We start from the raw sequence: 16,737 nt of genomic DNA, 5'->3' as shown, positions 1-16,737 counted from the left end.
CAGGCCGGATTTAGGGTCAATGGTTCACTAGTAACTTATAAACAAATAAAGAGGCGACGAGGCAGGGTTGCCCGTTCTCTTCCTTCCTCTTCACGCTATACATGGAACTTTTTGCTGTAGCTGGCAGACAGAATTTAGACCTCAGCGGAGTAACAATTGCTCAAACAGAACACAAACTATGTGTGTGCATGGATTATGTTGTACTGACATTATCCAATCCTGAGAAATCCCTCCCAACTGCACTATCTGAGCTTTAGAGCTATGGTGAGGATTTGCGGTTCAAAATCAATATTTAAAAAATCCCAACATTTAGGCCTGGCTCTGCCTTCAGAGGAGCAATCACATAAACTATCTCAACTCCCTCTCGAATTGGCAAATGTAAGTTAGTTCACCAACAAAGGAATTTCGAAAGGCAGGCCTAACAACCAACCAAAAACGTATGGTGTGTTCAAAGCCCATGGGTTGAATATAGCATGTCTTGAAGACCGCGCATGTATGCTGCCTAGGCTTGACCTAAAAACTTATTGTCAACCATTGTATTGGTGATTGTAAATAATCCACGAAAGGGTTTATAAATGGTCATTCTTTTCATTTCATTAGAATACACCCACCAAAACATTACCACAAAGATATAACATAAGTCTTGAGCATTTACAACACGTTTTTTACGATATTCCAGCATTTCACAAAAAAAATTTCATCTAAATTCTAATGAAGTGAGTAGAACAACAATTTTCAAACCCTTTTGTGGCTTATTTACAATCACTAATACAATGGTTGACAATTAGTTTTTTTCACACTATTGTGCCGTGCCCTAGGAACCATAAAAGTTAGCAGGCGGTCCTAATTTAAAACTGCAGTATGGGAACTCCATGTGCAACTTGGGCCCATACTCCCATACAATCTGGGACTTGGTTGCACAGGTGCTGCCCATGGTCTCTGAGAGTCCTGAGCCATACCCTCTCAAGTAATTGCTGGTAAGCGAGATGCAGCCAAGTTCACCATAAAATGTGGGTTGGACACAACAGACTCACTAGGCAGAGTGATTTCGTTGGTGGCCCTTAGGCACCATGCCTGTTTGAGAGCCACTGGCTTTTCAGGAGATGTCCAGGCTTCGCTCATGGACATGCCCTTTGATGGCTTCCGTCTGTTCGGTGAGAAGGCGGGCTCAGCGCTGGAGCGCCTTAAGGACAGTAAGGCTTTGGCCAGGTCCTTGGGGCTTTCTATGACCTCTCACCTACCCCAGTGTGTCTTCTGCACCTTTTGTCGCCACAGAAGATATTTACAACAGCATCTCTACACTCCCAGCAACCATGGCATGCACATTTTGCAGTCTTTTCATGGCCAAGGACATGGTTCCCCCAGACCATGTGGGACAGGCAGACAGAAGACGGGCTAGTCCACCACCTAGCTCCCTCTCCACCCCCAGCGTCCACAGCCTCCAAAACCCTTTTTTTTAACACTGACCGTCAGAGGCATTTTTTAGGAAGCAAGATATGCATCACCTGCACCACAGAAGATCAATAACATCTGGCAGTTGGGTTCTGCATCTCAATCAAACTCCTTCCTCTTTGTGACCACCACTCCTCCAATGCCACCCACTTACGAAATGCTAACTGACAACCCCCTCTCCTTGCTGCGTCAGGAAGTGTCAGCTCTCTTGGCCAAGGGAGCTATAGAGATGGTGCCTGCATCAGAAGTAGGTTGTGGTTGCTATTCCCACTACTTTCTGGTGCTCAAGAAGAATGGAGACCTTAGTCGTATTCTATACCTGCATCTTCTCAACCTCTTTCTGAAAAAGGAAAATTTCAGGACGCTCACTCTCACACAAGTCCCACCTGCCCTTGACCCAGGAGACTGGATGGTAGTGTTGCACTTTCAGGGCGCCTATTTCCACATCCCCATCCTGCAGATGCTGCCTGCAGTGGTAGGCCAAGAGCACTTTCAGTTCGCCATGCTCTCCTTTCGTCTCACCCATGCTCTCTTGGTTGTTCACCGAGGTCAGGCTTTCCAGTCTTCCTCTACCTTGATGATTGGCTATTGAAAGCGGGCTCGCCACAGGCAGTTGTCTCCCACCTCCAGACTATGGTGAACCTTCTCCACTCTCTGGGCTTCACTATCAACATGACGTAGTCACACTGGACTCCTCCTCGGATGCTCCCTTTCATCTGAGTTGTTCTGGACACAGTGCAGTTTCGGGCATATCCTCCCGAGTGATGAGTCCAAAATATTCAGGTTAAGATACAGATGTTTCACCCTCTATCCTGGATTTCAGTAAGATTGACGCCAAGGTTGTTGGGCCTAATGAGCTGCACCCTGTTTGTAACACATCCCCTTGGATATGTGGGCTCTGCTGTGGGACCTTAAGTTAACAGAGAGCGCAGCATCAGGAGAATCTCTGCGACATGGTCCTGATCTCGGAGGGAACTGGAAAAGATTTGTATAGGTAACTAACAAATTGTGATTGTAGAGACAGACCCGTCACTCCTGAGCTGGGGCCTCTATCTGGGAGAGGTGAAAATCAGAGGACTCTAGTCTCCTACGGAATCCATGCTGCACATCAATCTATTGGAGCCAATGTGCTTGGCATTGAAAACCTTTTCACAGGAAGGCTTGTATAGTGTTCACAGACAACACCACCGCCATGTGATATTGCAACAAACAGAGCAGGGTGGGGTCGTGGGCCCCTTCTCAAGAGGCCTTGCGCCTCTGGATATGGCTGGAACACCAGAGAATATCCCTGGTGGTTCAACACCTGGCGGGCTCTCTGAAAGCCAAAGCAGGCCAACTCAGCCATTGATGCCTAGTGGATTACGAATGCCATCTCCATCTGGAGAGGACACCGAGTCTTTTTCAAGGGTGGGGAGAACCTTGGTTAGATCTGTTCACCTCTACTGGGAATGCGTAATGTCAGCAGTTTTGCGTGCTGGAGTTTCCGAGGTAGCTCTTGCTCTGAGACAATTTTTGTCTTGAGTTGAGCTCCAGCCTCCTGTATGCCTTTCCGTCAAGACCACTCATGCCCAGAATTTTTAAGAAGATTAAAATTAACGGGTCCAAGTCTTTCTTGTGGGTCTGGATTGGGCACAGAGAATCTGGTATCCTAAGCTGTAGAGCAATAGCATTGGTCCTCTGATCAGGTTGCCTCTTCTGTCGTAGCAACAGGGCAGGGTTCTGCATTCGAACCTGAAAAGGCTTCGCCTTCATGCATGTAGATTGACCGGTGACAGTTGACAGCACTCGACCTTCCGCCTGTAGTCTGCAATGTTATCTTGGCAGCCAGGCATCCCTCCACCAAGATGGTGTACGCCTGCTGTTGAAGAAGGTTTGTAGCGTGGTGTGCAGATAAGCATATTGCCCCTCTACCCGCACCCCTTTCTCAGGTTCTCTTATTTATTCTTACCTTAGCCAAGCATGTCTCTGCTTTGGGCATGTTAAAAGGTTGCCTTTCTGCCATTTCGGTATTTCTGCGGTTGACAGATCAGACACATTTTTCAAATCCCCTATGGTACATAGGTTCCTGAAAGGTCTTCAACGCATGTTCCCGTCAGCACCTTTTATTATGCCCCAATGGGACCTCAACCTTGTTCTCTCTTTCATGATCTGGGCTCCCTTTGAGCCGCTCCACAACTGTGCACTTCAGCTTCTGACCATCAACACAGCCAGCCTAGTGGCAATAACTTCTGCTCCTAGATTCATTTACCCCACACCCTTTCCCATTTCTTCGGGCATCTCCTGTTGATAAATGTAGCCTTCTCTGCTACCATGACAATATCTATAGCTCTACACCAGTTCGTTAAAGTCGGTATAGTCCCTACTCCCCATTTTAGTGCTATATTTCGCTTGGCTATCATCATGCCTGTCGTTTCCCATGGGCGTTTAGCGTGATTGAGGTATGTTGGTCCCCAGACATTGAGGAGGCAGCACTTAGGCTCAGGCGGGACATGTTTCTCGGTGACCTCTGTGATAGCGAATTTCTTTTTTTTTTTAAAAAGCATTTGGTAAACCCAGTCTTAGATTTGCTGCACTGCATGGTCACACATTAAAATAGATGGGGTTTCCCACCTATTGTTTTTTGTTATATATTTGGTAAAGAAATGTCCTTATCCTGCATGTGTGTGGGACGGTTCTAATATTAATTACTTACATGGAGATTTCTACGATGCAAAATTATGAATACTAGCAAGTAACTGGTTATCAGCCATGCAGAAAAAAACAGAGTAGTTTCTTATCGACCACGCGGAAAGGGGTTTGTGCCTCATAAGGATGTTCTATGTAAATTCCAGCACAAAACAAAAAAAAATTTAAATTGATACTTGTATAGCGCACTACTCACCCGCAAGGGTCTCAAGGCGCTTGTACGAATACTGCTGTGGAACCCATCCTGGCTTTCCCTGTGAGGTGTCCACTCCTGGGCACCCCCAAGGTGGAGGCCAGGCATCCTTAGCGTTGTGGGGGCCGTTGTGGAGATTAAGCAAGCTATTGCCCAGAGTTGCAGAGTGGGACTCCATGATTGGAATAGGCACCGAGGCGAGAATTATCAGGTCCATGGAATTTTGATCCCAAGACCCGCCGAGGCTGGGAATTGAACCCTGGTCCCGGGCTAGACCTCTGCATCAGGGTCTGCCGCTCTAACCATTGAGCCACACTTCTCCACTCCATTCCGGCCCATTTATCAGGGTACGTATTAGTGGCAGAAGAAAGGACTAAATGTAATTAATAGGTCTCTTTCCCATTTTTCTGTTTTTTTTGTTTTGTTTTTTTTTTACTCTGGCTCCATCTCTTCGACAGTTTCTTTTATGTCCTCGTGTATTCATCTAATTGATTCTTCTGATATTTACCCCAACAATGTTTTTTCTCTTTTCTCTGTTAAACTTTTGCTACTTCTGTAGTTATGCTTTTTTCATGTATTCTTTCAACTTAGCTTGTCTTATCAGAGAGTTTCACAGACTTTACTTATATTTTCTGTTTCCATTTGAGATGTAGGGATAAGAAGTTTCTTTTAGTGGTTTTGCAGTCTAGCTACAGGCAGCGCTCCAGCTGTTCGTTGGGAGACCTTGTACACCATTATCCACAGAGCTACCCTTGCTCAGGATTGGATGGCTTTCTTGTCATTCGCTCTTGTCTGCTCCTGTTGCTTTCCTCCTTTTCTGTGTTGGATGTACCATAGGAACTTCTTGGTTTCGCCCTCAGTAACCTTGTCATTCTATCAACTCCGAATACGTCATTGCAAACAGCCACTTTTAAACATCACTTTGCTGCCTTTCAGTGCCGCATAGCGGTCATTAGAAAAACTGCAGCCGAAATGTGGAATATATATCAATTTCGGACGGCATTAAACACTGCTTTATACATACACTGGCAATACCAATCAATCTCTTCTGTATATAGGGGGGCGTGGCTTGGACGGCAATGAAGACGGTCGTCTAGGTCCGTCAGCTCCGCATCCCTGAGGGGCAAACAACCAGCCAAACCGAACTAAGGACAAAAAAAAAGACAGCACGAGGTGTAGGAAGGATCGGTGCAAAAGACAGAAGAACGAGAAACAAAGAGCGCAACGACAGGAAGAGATACGAGCGCCTGATAGCCACGGAGCACCCCTTTGCGGCAGAGAAGCAAGATGGCGGTGCAAGCCTAGAAGGGGACGGCCACGGAAGTGTGCAGGCGAGAGACGGAGGAAATATAAGACAGAGGCCCCAACCTTCAGAGGCAAGGCTGCTGCGCCAAAGGACCTGCCAGGACTACGTAAAAGGAAGCCAGCCAGCGTAAGGTGACCTGTATAAGCATAAGTGCCCAGACGCAGCGACAACAAAGGGAGGAAGATCGGAGCGCGAGGGGTGAGAAGCGGAAGCAAGCGACCCCAGCCTACCCGAAGCCGAGCGGTCTGCGGCGTCCAGAGACCGAACCCAGGAGAACAGGAAGTAGGTGGCTGCAGGGCGCCATTGCCGGAAGTCTTCCCCGAGTCTGAACGGAAGACGGAGGCAAGCGACCCGGAAGCGGAAGGAGGCGCAAGGCAGCAAGTAGGGAAAGCGAAAACGGACAAAAGACGGAGACGCGAGATCACCAGGAGCTCCGGGAGGGTGCGCACTGTGCACCGGGAGCTGGAAGGGCCGCGGAGCGAGACTAAGACTGCCGCCTGTGAGAGAGAGACGCGCTGAGCGCGCAAGGCACAAAGAGGAGCCCAACGGAGGCAAGAGGTGATAAGCCCAGCAGCGCGCCCGCCACCGGGCGAATCTGACGAAGCCGGCAGGCATTAAGGCGAGGAACCGGCGCGACCGGGTGGAGAAAAGCAAGCGAAGAAGCCTGCGTACACTCAGAAGGGGGCAGCACAGAGCTAGGGGGCGTGACACCGAGCACCTCCTACCGCGCGCCAGACACAAGACGCAAAGGGGGGGAAAGAAAGAGGAGAGAGGCAGCGCCCCAAGTACAGGCTGACACACTATAGCCATTCCGGGGGGGAACAAGAGGCAGAGGAAGTCGACAAGGATGGGCAGAGTGAGTGCGGCCCCCCCAGAACAATCACGAAGCAGCCATTGACAGCCACAAACATAAGCACAAACAGGCAATTGAGCCCAGGTTGCGACCAGGTACAATAAGCTTGCACAGAGAGAGGAGAGTGACACAACTCTCACCCGCAGGGGGGCACCTCGCCAAGAACAGCCCACAGGCACACCTTTGGACACCTCTGGGCAGCGCCCAACGAAGCCGGAACTGCAGAGAGAGGTGCAAAAGAGCCACGAAAGGGTCACAAAAGAACAAAAAAGCTAAAGAGCCCTGAAACCAGGGCAGCCTGCACGCTGGCAGGACCAAAGGCAAAAACAAGAACGAGACACATCAGGGAACCAAGCAGATACAGACAAGCTGCCCAACCACCCACTTCAAAACCAACAAGCACGTCAAAGGTGGCACAAGTGGGAGGGAGGCTGGTCAGCGTCCTGTCAAGGAGGGGCATCGGAACGATGGCGGGCAGCGATGGGAAACTAACAAATGAGCAACAGAAGAAACCCAAATTTGACAATCAGGGGTCCCCTACCAAAGCAAGAGGCGAGCCGGTAACACTGGAGACCATCCTACGGAAAGTGAACGAAGGCAATGAGGTCGGAAGAGAGACAAAACTCAAGCTGGAGAACATGCAACTGGAGATGGCGGCCATCAGAGCGGACCTCCACAAAACAAACACAAGAATGGAAGCCGCAGAAAGCCGAATAAGCTCGGTTGAAGATGAGACAAGTAGGCACACCAAGGCTATAGCAGAGCTGAGAACTGCCACAAACGCTGTACAAAAACAGCTAGCGGAGAAGGATGACAGGGCAAGAAGGGGCAATGTAAGAATACTAGGAGTGCCGGAAGGGGCTGAAGATAAGGCAGGCTCCTGTGCCGCAATGCTGGAGGAGATGATTCCACAACTCACAGGTATCACCTTCCAAAGAGGTTTCGAGGTACAAAAGGCATACAGGGTTCCAGCGGGGAAACCAACCACAGGTAGAGGCCCAAGAGCAATAATCTGCAACCCACTGAGACTAAATCAAACTGAAGCCATTTTTGCCTTCGCCAGGAAAAATCAGAACCTAACGTGGGCCGGAAACAAGATAGTACTGACCCAGGACTATTCCAAGCCTACAGTGGAACTAAGGAAGGGTTTCCTGGCACAAAGAGACACACTGCGGAGAAGAGGAGCAACGTTCAGCTTTGTTAGCCCAACAAAATTCAAGGTAACGGACAAATGGAAGACGATGTTTTTTGAATGCCCAGAGGCCCTAAAACGATACCTGCAAGGACCAGCAGTGGAGGAAATGGAGGAGAACAAAAGCCCAGGGGCAGCAAAGAGGAGTGCGTCGCCGCTGAACGAACAGTCAGATTAAGAGACACACGTCAAGCTTAAGCAGGAGGGCGCAGAACAGCGATCTACCTCAGAATGCAAGACGAGGAAGGCTCCCGGAAATAGGAAATAGGAAGACTGAAGGACATAAAAGAGACTCGAGCAAAAAGCACATAATCAGCCAGAGAAGGAACCAACTCTACCTCAGGGATGATGCGAGCAGAGGAACTTTGTCGTCGCACACCCTTTTTGCAAGTAAGGGAGGGAGGGGGGCGGGAAGGCGAGAATGGGGGAGGGGGGAGGGGGGGAAAAGGGGAGGGGAGGGTTCAGTACATGGGCTTATTGACTATCTTTCATTTCTATGCAGCTCTTGCATCTTTCACTTCTCTCTCACACTTACACTTAGTAGGAGCAAAAGGAACCACGGAGACATGACCAGGCACATGACAAGGACAGCAAGGGAGCCTAAGGGTAGCCCACCAGTACAGCGCACACAAAGCAGCATCAATGACACATAACGGCCAGAATAGCATAGGGTCAGATATCAAAATAGTCTCCCTTAATGTCAAAGGGCTGAACAGCCCAGTAAAAAGAAGGAAGGTGCTCGAACACCTAAGGAAACTCAAAAGTGACATCTATGTGCTACAAGAGACCAGGCTTGAAGAGGCAGACATACAACGACTAAGAGCTAACTGGATAGGAGAGGTGGTGGGGTCGCCAGCCCTGAACAAAAAGAATGGGGTAATAACACTACTCAGCAAAAATTCGAACCTATCCCTCACAAGCTACCAGGCAGACACCCAGGGCAGGACACTAGTGACCAGTCTCAAGCGAGCAGGAGAGACCTACCATGTCGCAAACATATACGGCCCCAACAGTGAGGACAAACAATTCTGGGAGGGGATAGGCACTCAGCTACACAACCTTCCGATGGAAGATCTATTGATCGTCGCCGGAGACTTTAACCAAGTCCTAGACCCAGCAATAGACAAGCACCCCTGCAGACGCTCCCCTACTATTAGCCCCAACATCCTGAGAAACCTGTGCACAAAGCTGAGGCTAAAGGACCCTTGGCGCCTAAGCAATCCGGATGCAAGAGAATATACATTCTACTCCAACCCTCACAACTCCTATAGTCGGATCGACTACATACTAATGTCAGAAACACACACACACCTCATAGATCACACGGAGATAGGTCCCAGAACAATATCAGATCACGCACACATAAGCCTATCCCTATCAGGCAGACATAACGAGAAGCCAACACGCAGGTGGCGATTCGATGACGGCCTTCTTCAACACACGTCTGCAAAGGCAGAAATAGAAACAGCAATTAGAGAGTATCTGACAATCAACGACACACCAGAGACCCCTAGAGAGGTACTATGGGATGCCCTTAAAGCGACCATACGGGGGGTAGTAATGACAATAAAAGGGAAAATGAACAAAGCAAGGAACACGAGGATAGAGAACCTGGAGAAAGAGATCAAAACAATGGAGAACAGCCACATAGCAAGCCTAGAAGACAAAAACACACTCACAGAGCTAACCAAACTGAAGTACGAGCTGAATAGAATACTAAGCGAAAGAGCAGGGACCTGGATCAACAAATATAAATCAATTAATCTATGCACGGCCAACAAAGCGGGGAAAAATCTAGCAACCTATCTGAAAGGGAAACAAAAGCAACACACAATTGGAGCGATCAAAGACAAACATAATAAGGCCCAGACTGCCAATAAGGACATTCTGGAGGTATTCAGGGACTTCTATGAGGGTCTTTACACAAGAGACGACACGCTAAAAGAGGACGGGGGCGAGGAACTCCTCAACAGCATAGCCACTCCCACCCTAACAGAGCGAGAACGAGAAGTCCTAGAGCTAACAGTCACGGAAGATGAGATAAGGAAGGCCACGGCCAGCCTCAAAGAGAACAAGGCACCAGGGCCTGACGGCTTTACAGCAGGTTTCTATAAACAATACCTGACCACACTCCAACCCACTTTGAAACAGGTATTTGAGGAGTGCGTACACAAAGGACGCATGACCCCATCAATGGCTGAGGCTAATATAATAGTCATACCAAAGGAGGGGAAGGACACGACAGAGGCGAAGAACTTCAGGCCGATCTCACTCATAAACGTAGACTGCAAGATATACGCGAAGATACTAGCCAACAGACTTAACGCCTACCTACCTAAACTCATACACAACTCCCAGGTAGGATACCTCAAAAACCGCATGTCCCATGACAACACCAGACTACTATGCCATATAATCAACCACTCGACCCAGAGCAGTAAAGCTGCCGTAATGATAGCCCTGGACGCCGAAAAAGCGTTCGACAGAGTCTCATGGCCCTATCTAGATCACTGCATGGGGAAATTCGGGCTAGGACCCAACTACAGGAGGATGGTGATGGCGCTTTACAACAGCCCCAAGGCGCGAGTGGTAGTGAACGGCGGCATCTCAAACATACTAAACCTGGGCAGAGGCACGCGACAAGGCTGTCCACTCTCACCTGGCCTCTTCCTATTGGCAATAGAGCCACTCCTTACAATGATACGAACGAACGAGGATATAGCTGGAGTGCCAATCGGAGGAGAAAAATTTAAGCTAGCGGCGTATGCAGACGATGTGTTAATAATGACAGAAGACCCTGAGAGATCTATCAAGGCACTGACAGAGACAATTGAGAGGTACGCCCAGGTCTCAGGGTACAAACTCAACAAGGACAAATCAGAATGCAAGCCCCTAAACATCCACACAACAAGTACAGTACTAGGAACGTCAGGCCTAGCGTGGCAAACTAAACCTATTAAGTATCTAGGTATTCTCTTCGAGAGAAACCTGAGCACGACACTAGAACATAACGAACAGGTCATAATCCAGAAAATCAAGGCAAAAGTAGACGGGTGGTCACCCAAGTTCACAACATGGTGGGGGAGGGTAGAAACAATAAAAATGATGCTCACACCTATGGTGAACTATATGCTAGCCATGCTACCCCTAACCAACACAGATGACTTCCACAAAAAGATAGACAAGATACTGAACGATTTCCTATGGAGAGGGAAGAGGGCCAGAATAAGCATGCAAAAGCTCAGATTATCAAAGGAACAGGGGGGGCTGAACATAACAAACTTCAAACGATTCCACGAGGCGTGTTTAGCTAGACAGGGATTACACTGGCTGGACCCAAGACAGGACTACACACCGGCATGGCTAACACTAGAACAGGAGCTGCTAAAAGGTATGAAACCCATCTCCCTCCTCACGGCCACCAAACACTCGGCAATTAAAGACAACCCGGTACTCAGAAACACAAAACGAGCTCTGCTTAAAATTGACAAACTTCTCAACACAAGTATCAAAGGAGGGCCCTTTGAATCTATCTGGCACAACCCATCCTTAAAATACAGGGGGAAGGTCCTCGACATGCACGACTGGTATAGCCTAGGGATATCCACAGCCAGGGATCTTAAGAACAAGGGTGCAGATGTAACATTCGACACCCTGAAAGGAGAGTACAACCTAAACAGCGTAGAACTATACAACTTCCTGAAGATAAAAGACGCAATCATGAAGGCGAACCTCAACACCCAGACACCTTCGATAATACAGCTGGCAAACAGCCTGAACACGCTAGGACACCAGGTGGCACACCTCTACAAGATCCTAGGCCCCAAACACACCAAACTCAATGACAAGGTCCTAAACTTCTGGGGAGAGGCAGCAGGTCAAGCACTCAGTCAGGAAACCAAGGCAGAGCTATGGAGGTCCACTAGTAGAAAAAAAGTGACGGCCACGCTGAATCAGACAAAATTCTGGCTGATACACAAGGCATATTGGACACCAGCCCGATTAGCCACTGTGGGCATTAGAGACAGCGACATGTGCTGGAACTGTGATAGAGAAAGGGGGGACTTAGAACACCTCCATCTAAAATGCCCAAAAATCAAGGACTTCTGGGGGAAGATCAGAACACTCATCCACGAGATCACAGGCATAGACATACCAACGAACCTCACAAGTCTGGCTCTAGGGTTCACGTCACAGGCAATCACAAAGGCTGAGGACAGGGACCTCATAGATCTCCTGCTGACAGCCGCAGTCAAAGTAGTCCTAACTAACTGGAAGGACACATCAAAGGCGGCTCCCCAGGCATGGCTCAACTGGGTCACGTTCCTTAGGGGGGCGGACAACATAACAGCAAAACACACACCGAAGACGCACAAGCAGTCGACCATGTGGGGATCTTTAGACCACTACCTGTCATCACACAAGCCACCGTAGGCGTGAACGTGATACATCTGAGGTCACGGGCAGAAACAGGCTAGTGCCAACAGAGCACCGTGTACATCTCCTACTTAACCTATAACCTTTATCTCTCTCCACTATCCCCCGGGGCGGTGCGGGGAGCAAGATGCTTGGTCACAACGCCAAGGAACACCAATGGACGCAATATGACTATGAGACTATGAGACTTTGGACTATGAGACTACGAATTGGCGAATGATCTCAAGAGTACGGAATGCCACCCCCCCCCCCTTTTTTTTTCCTTTTCTCTTTTCTCTCTTTTCTTCTTTCCACTCATGTATAAGCCTCTTCCCTGTATGTAAAATTATATTTTTATATATACAATAAAGAATTTCGGAAATTAATAAAAAAAAAAAAAAAAAAAAAATCTCTTCTGTATATAAAAGGTAAGCGGCACCAATGCTTGTTTAAATTGGCCTTTCATACCCCTTTTTATGCACATAATCATTTTTTTTTATTTCTCCTGTTTTTGTTTTCACACAGTTCTCTTTAGATCTATCTTTTTTATGCAAGGCATGTGCACATGAAAAAAGGTTTCTCTATAGAATGATTCACCCCATGGTGAACATAGAAATGGGCTGCTAAGCCTGTTGTACATTATAGATTCTTGCTTTTATGAAGGTTTCAGCATACTTTATTGCAGAAAACACAAAGAGGGACTGACTTTTATTAGATGTTTCTATATATTTGTTGCATTTGTCTGCTAAAATGCACGGAATTTATAAGGCACGTGTAGTGAGTGACGTAGTTGAAGTGGTAAAATACATGATTTTGCTATGATTACATATACATGAATGCCATCTATTTTATCGCTGCTGCTATTGAGAGCTGTATTTTACAGTATTAGACCCTTTCTTCTTCTTGTAGGTAATGATGCAGCCGGTAAATCCAGAAGGCGAAGTTCCCAAATCTCTCGTATCTGACCAGAATCTTCCGTGCTACAAACTCAACTGCTTAGGGTAAGCGTGTCCTATACAGATATGACGCGATTGAAAGAGAGCAGAGGAGAAGAAAGTAAACCTCTGTAGCTTTGTGCGCTTTTTCATTCTTTGTTTTGTTTGCTTTGCAGGGGAGTGTTTAAGCTAGGAACCTCGTCATTTGAACACATAGCATCTAGCCTTTTGGGCTCTCCCCTCCATCGGCAGCTGGTAACAACTGCGGCTGGACTCCGCAGCGGCGCTCTGCTGATTACTGGAGCAAAGGTACTTCCTTTGAATTATCTTCATGATTGCAAAAAAGAAGCCTCATGCAACAATCTTTTATATAGTAAAACGTGTGTCTTAAAAAGTCGACTTGGCCTCCATTTTTAACTTTCTTTACTTCTAATCTTTCTAAATGTTTTCAGGTCACATCATTTGTGTCAAAAGGGCGAACCTCATAAGATGCACTCAATTTAGAAACTTATGTATGGGAGGTACTTGGCATTTACCAAAAACCGGTCCTCCTCTGCATTCTTCTGCCTAGTTTAAATTGAGGGCCAGGCAGTGCTCCCGATGTTGGGAAATCTGCCTGGCCTGGCAATGGATTTGGGTCGACCATCCAATTTAGGGGACTGTGAGGAGCCGTCACTATTTTTCTTGTTGCCACTTCTGTGCTAGACCCCATATAAACCAGGAAAAACTTTCCCGGAAAGCCTATTAAATGGCTTTGATGTTGCTAAAGGATAAGAGCGAGGTTTAGGTAAAGAGTAAGGTGGAGGGTAAAGCAGAGGGCATGCATGCATGTGTGTTGCCCCTGGCATCCTTTCTTTACATAGACAACTTCCTGCCCACAGGAAATCGAGGCAGCAGGTGTAAGACATTGCTCCTTGGGAGCAATTCTTCTCCACAGAGTACCTGCTTCTTACTCCTCAGGAGCCTCTTTTTACGTCTCGCCTGCCACAGTGCATGTACTGCATGCACTCTTGCTTGCGTGAGATTGCATACAAGGGGCTTATAGCCTGCCTATTGCTTACCATTGGTTGGCTTCATTGTCATTCTTATCTCCTGCCTCCTAATTGGGCAGCCCTGTGATTGAGGTACTATTTTTATTTTTTCTCCTTCCTGTTGTGTTGCTTCTTTCCTTATTTGTTGTTCCCGTCATGTTACTTTGTGTTGCTTCTTGCCTCCCACCACCACTTTTCTGTGGTGCCTCTTCCCTCTCTTGTCTGTTGCTTCTTCCCTCCCACCAGTCTTATTTTCCGTGTTACTTTTTCCCATATAACATCCAACCACCAATTGTCCATATTAACACTTCCCTCCCGACCCCTTTGTCCGTTTTACCTCTCTCCTCCTACTCTCCCATTTTCCGTGTTGCATCTTGCCTGTCACTCTCCACCCACCCAATGTGTGTGGTGTCCCCAACCACCCACCTTAAGAAAAAAACACAATGCGCGGGCAGTGCTGACAGCGTCATGGCACTTTTTTTTAACCTTCCAATGTCATAGCGCTTTTTTGCTTAGACACTTCAGGGCAACAGGACCCCCCACCACACACTCAGCATGCATCCCGCAAATAACACACTAGACACCAGTGTTAGGTTGGGAAGCACCTGCTGCAGGTTTATTTTATTACATACAACGTTATGTAAACATAGTGGGTTATCTTACGGGCAATCCAAGGGCAGGCCGCATTCTCGCCACCTGCCCGCCTGATGAGCCAGGCAGCACCGTGGCGAACCACCATGTGCTGCCCCTTATGGTAAACATAATACTCACGCCCCTTGCGGGGCGTACTAGGCAAACCCCCGGTTGCACAGGCCCACAACCGCCCGTAGGACAAATGGGGCGCCGACACGTGTTCCCGGAACCTCCCCTGAGGCCCCAGGTCTTAGGCTCTGGCACCCCTATGTGCCCGCTGAGGTCCAGTGCTGAACTTCTCTGCTTCCGGATTGCCCTGTAACTCCGCCACAGCCCGGCCGGCGGCAACCGACGCCGGACGGGCCCCCCCTACTTAGCCTCCTTCCTACCTGCAACCTATAAACGTATGTCTATCAAATAACCTTTCCCAGTAGCAGTGCATCCAATAACCGGACTGCTTCCTGTCGGACAGAGGAAAAGTCCCTCCTAAAGGAGGGCAGAGAACCTATCCCTGCAAAAATAGGCCGAAGCTGTTACCCAAAACATTCTTGCCGGCCAAGGCCACTCAAGCTGACATAGGACTGTGTAGATCCTACGCTGTGCACACTTTATTTACATAAGACTGAAGGGTTAAAGCTATCGCTCTGTGCTAGGAAGTTGTGCAGCTGAGTTCCATACGGATCATACTCTGACCCCCGTGAGAAGCTTGTAGCACACCCTGTCATCTCTGACATGACTGTGAGATATGCGACATAACCTACATCTTAAACATTAATGCCTGCACAGGCATCTCACTTATTCCAAGGAAAACGGCATAGAAAGCCCAAGATATCTGTCCGCCACGAGAGCCGGGGGTGTCCTGTACTCCTGCTGCACTCGAGGCTCGTACACCTAAACAGCCAACAACGCTTGCATGATTCCTGTAAACAGACATTATCGCAGGCCAAGGCCCAGGCACCACTGCTTCAGGGTGAGGCTGGCGAACACTGTGCTTTAGTTTAAACGCTTGTGCTTCTATACTCAAAGAATACAGGCGATTATTGTAGGGAAAATACGAGAGTATTATGATAATTAACTAGTGAGGTGTACCTTCCTTAGATATAACAGGATCTAAAGGGAAAAACAGCAGGCTCCACATGCTCTCTTGATTTTCGCCTGGAGACTGCTTAGTCCATGCTACCTCTAAGATAGCTTGTCTGAAGTTGACCTAAAACCACCCACGTAAGGGATTGCTTAGACTGGTACAGGGTGCCTCCAGGAATTGGAGACAACAAACATCAGGCCAACAGCTCAAATTGGGAGGAGTACTAACCTCCAGTACCTGTCAAAAGGACATGCCCCAAGACTGCCGGGCGGTCAACTCTTATCCTGCCCTAGTTAGAGGCTCCCAGGACCTGCTGCCCAAAGTAACCTTTGGTGAGAAACCAACCATGCCCCGGATTCCTTGCAGCCGCCAAAATAGCTAGCGCTCCACCAGCGAGTGTGGCAAGGGCATGCCTGAAACAGGGGAGACTGGCAGGCAATGAAATTGCAGTGCCTATGCTATACCATGCCCTACATAACATGCCTGAGATAGTATAGCAAGGAGCCTGCTAAACATGGGAACCAGCTACTGTCTCTTGCATTGAATGCTCCCTGGACTTGCACAAGTGCGACCACTGTTAGCGCTGTGAAGGACAGTCTGCCTGAATGCAGTCCCATACCTCTATTTGTACTTTGACTATTAGAACCTGCCCACCTGTCACTTTCTCCGTCAGAAAGCACTTTTACCTCCTGCTTGTGATAATTGGATCGTGCATGTCACTATGATCCCAGTAACTTAGCGTATGCTTTACAAAGGTGTTCAATGGTGCTCCCAAATAACATTTAGTTCAATAGAACGCGCCTGACACCTGTGGTTAACTGCTGCGGCAACAACTAAATTACAAGAAGATGCAGCGACAATAATGACAAAACTGGGGGCTAGCCTAGCGTGCCGCATACTTGTGAAATCTCTGTCATTACCCCCAGCTAAAAATGACAAACGCAACCTCTGGTCATG

General features: G+C 48.1%; 1 protein-coding gene across 2 annotated transcripts in view; it reads left to right on the top strand.

The window, feature by feature from the left end:
- PEX1 (peroxisomal biogenesis factor 1) overlaps positions 1 to 16,737 on the top strand; it is a 628,515-nt gene that overhangs the window by 215,689 nt on the left and 396,089 nt on the right. For both annotated transcript variants that reach the window (XM_078663649.1, XM_078663648.1), the window contains exons 9-10: positions 13,007 to 13,098; positions 13,209 to 13,341. In XM_078663649.1, the coding sequence (XP_078519775.1) occupies positions 13,007 to 13,098; positions 13,209 to 13,341 (225 nt within the window). The remainder of the gene's footprint in view (positions 1 to 13,006; positions 13,099 to 13,208; positions 13,342 to 16,737) is intronic.

This window comes from Lissotriton helveticus, chromosome 10 (assembly GCF_964261635.1).
Source record: "Lissotriton helveticus chromosome 10, aLisHel1.1, whole genome shotgun sequence".
NCBI classification, from domain to species: domain Eukaryota; kingdom Metazoa; phylum Chordata; class Amphibia; order Caudata; family Salamandridae; genus Lissotriton; species Lissotriton helveticus.
Note: the sequence above shows the minus strand (reverse complement) of the source record. Positions and strands in the feature narration are given on the sequence as shown.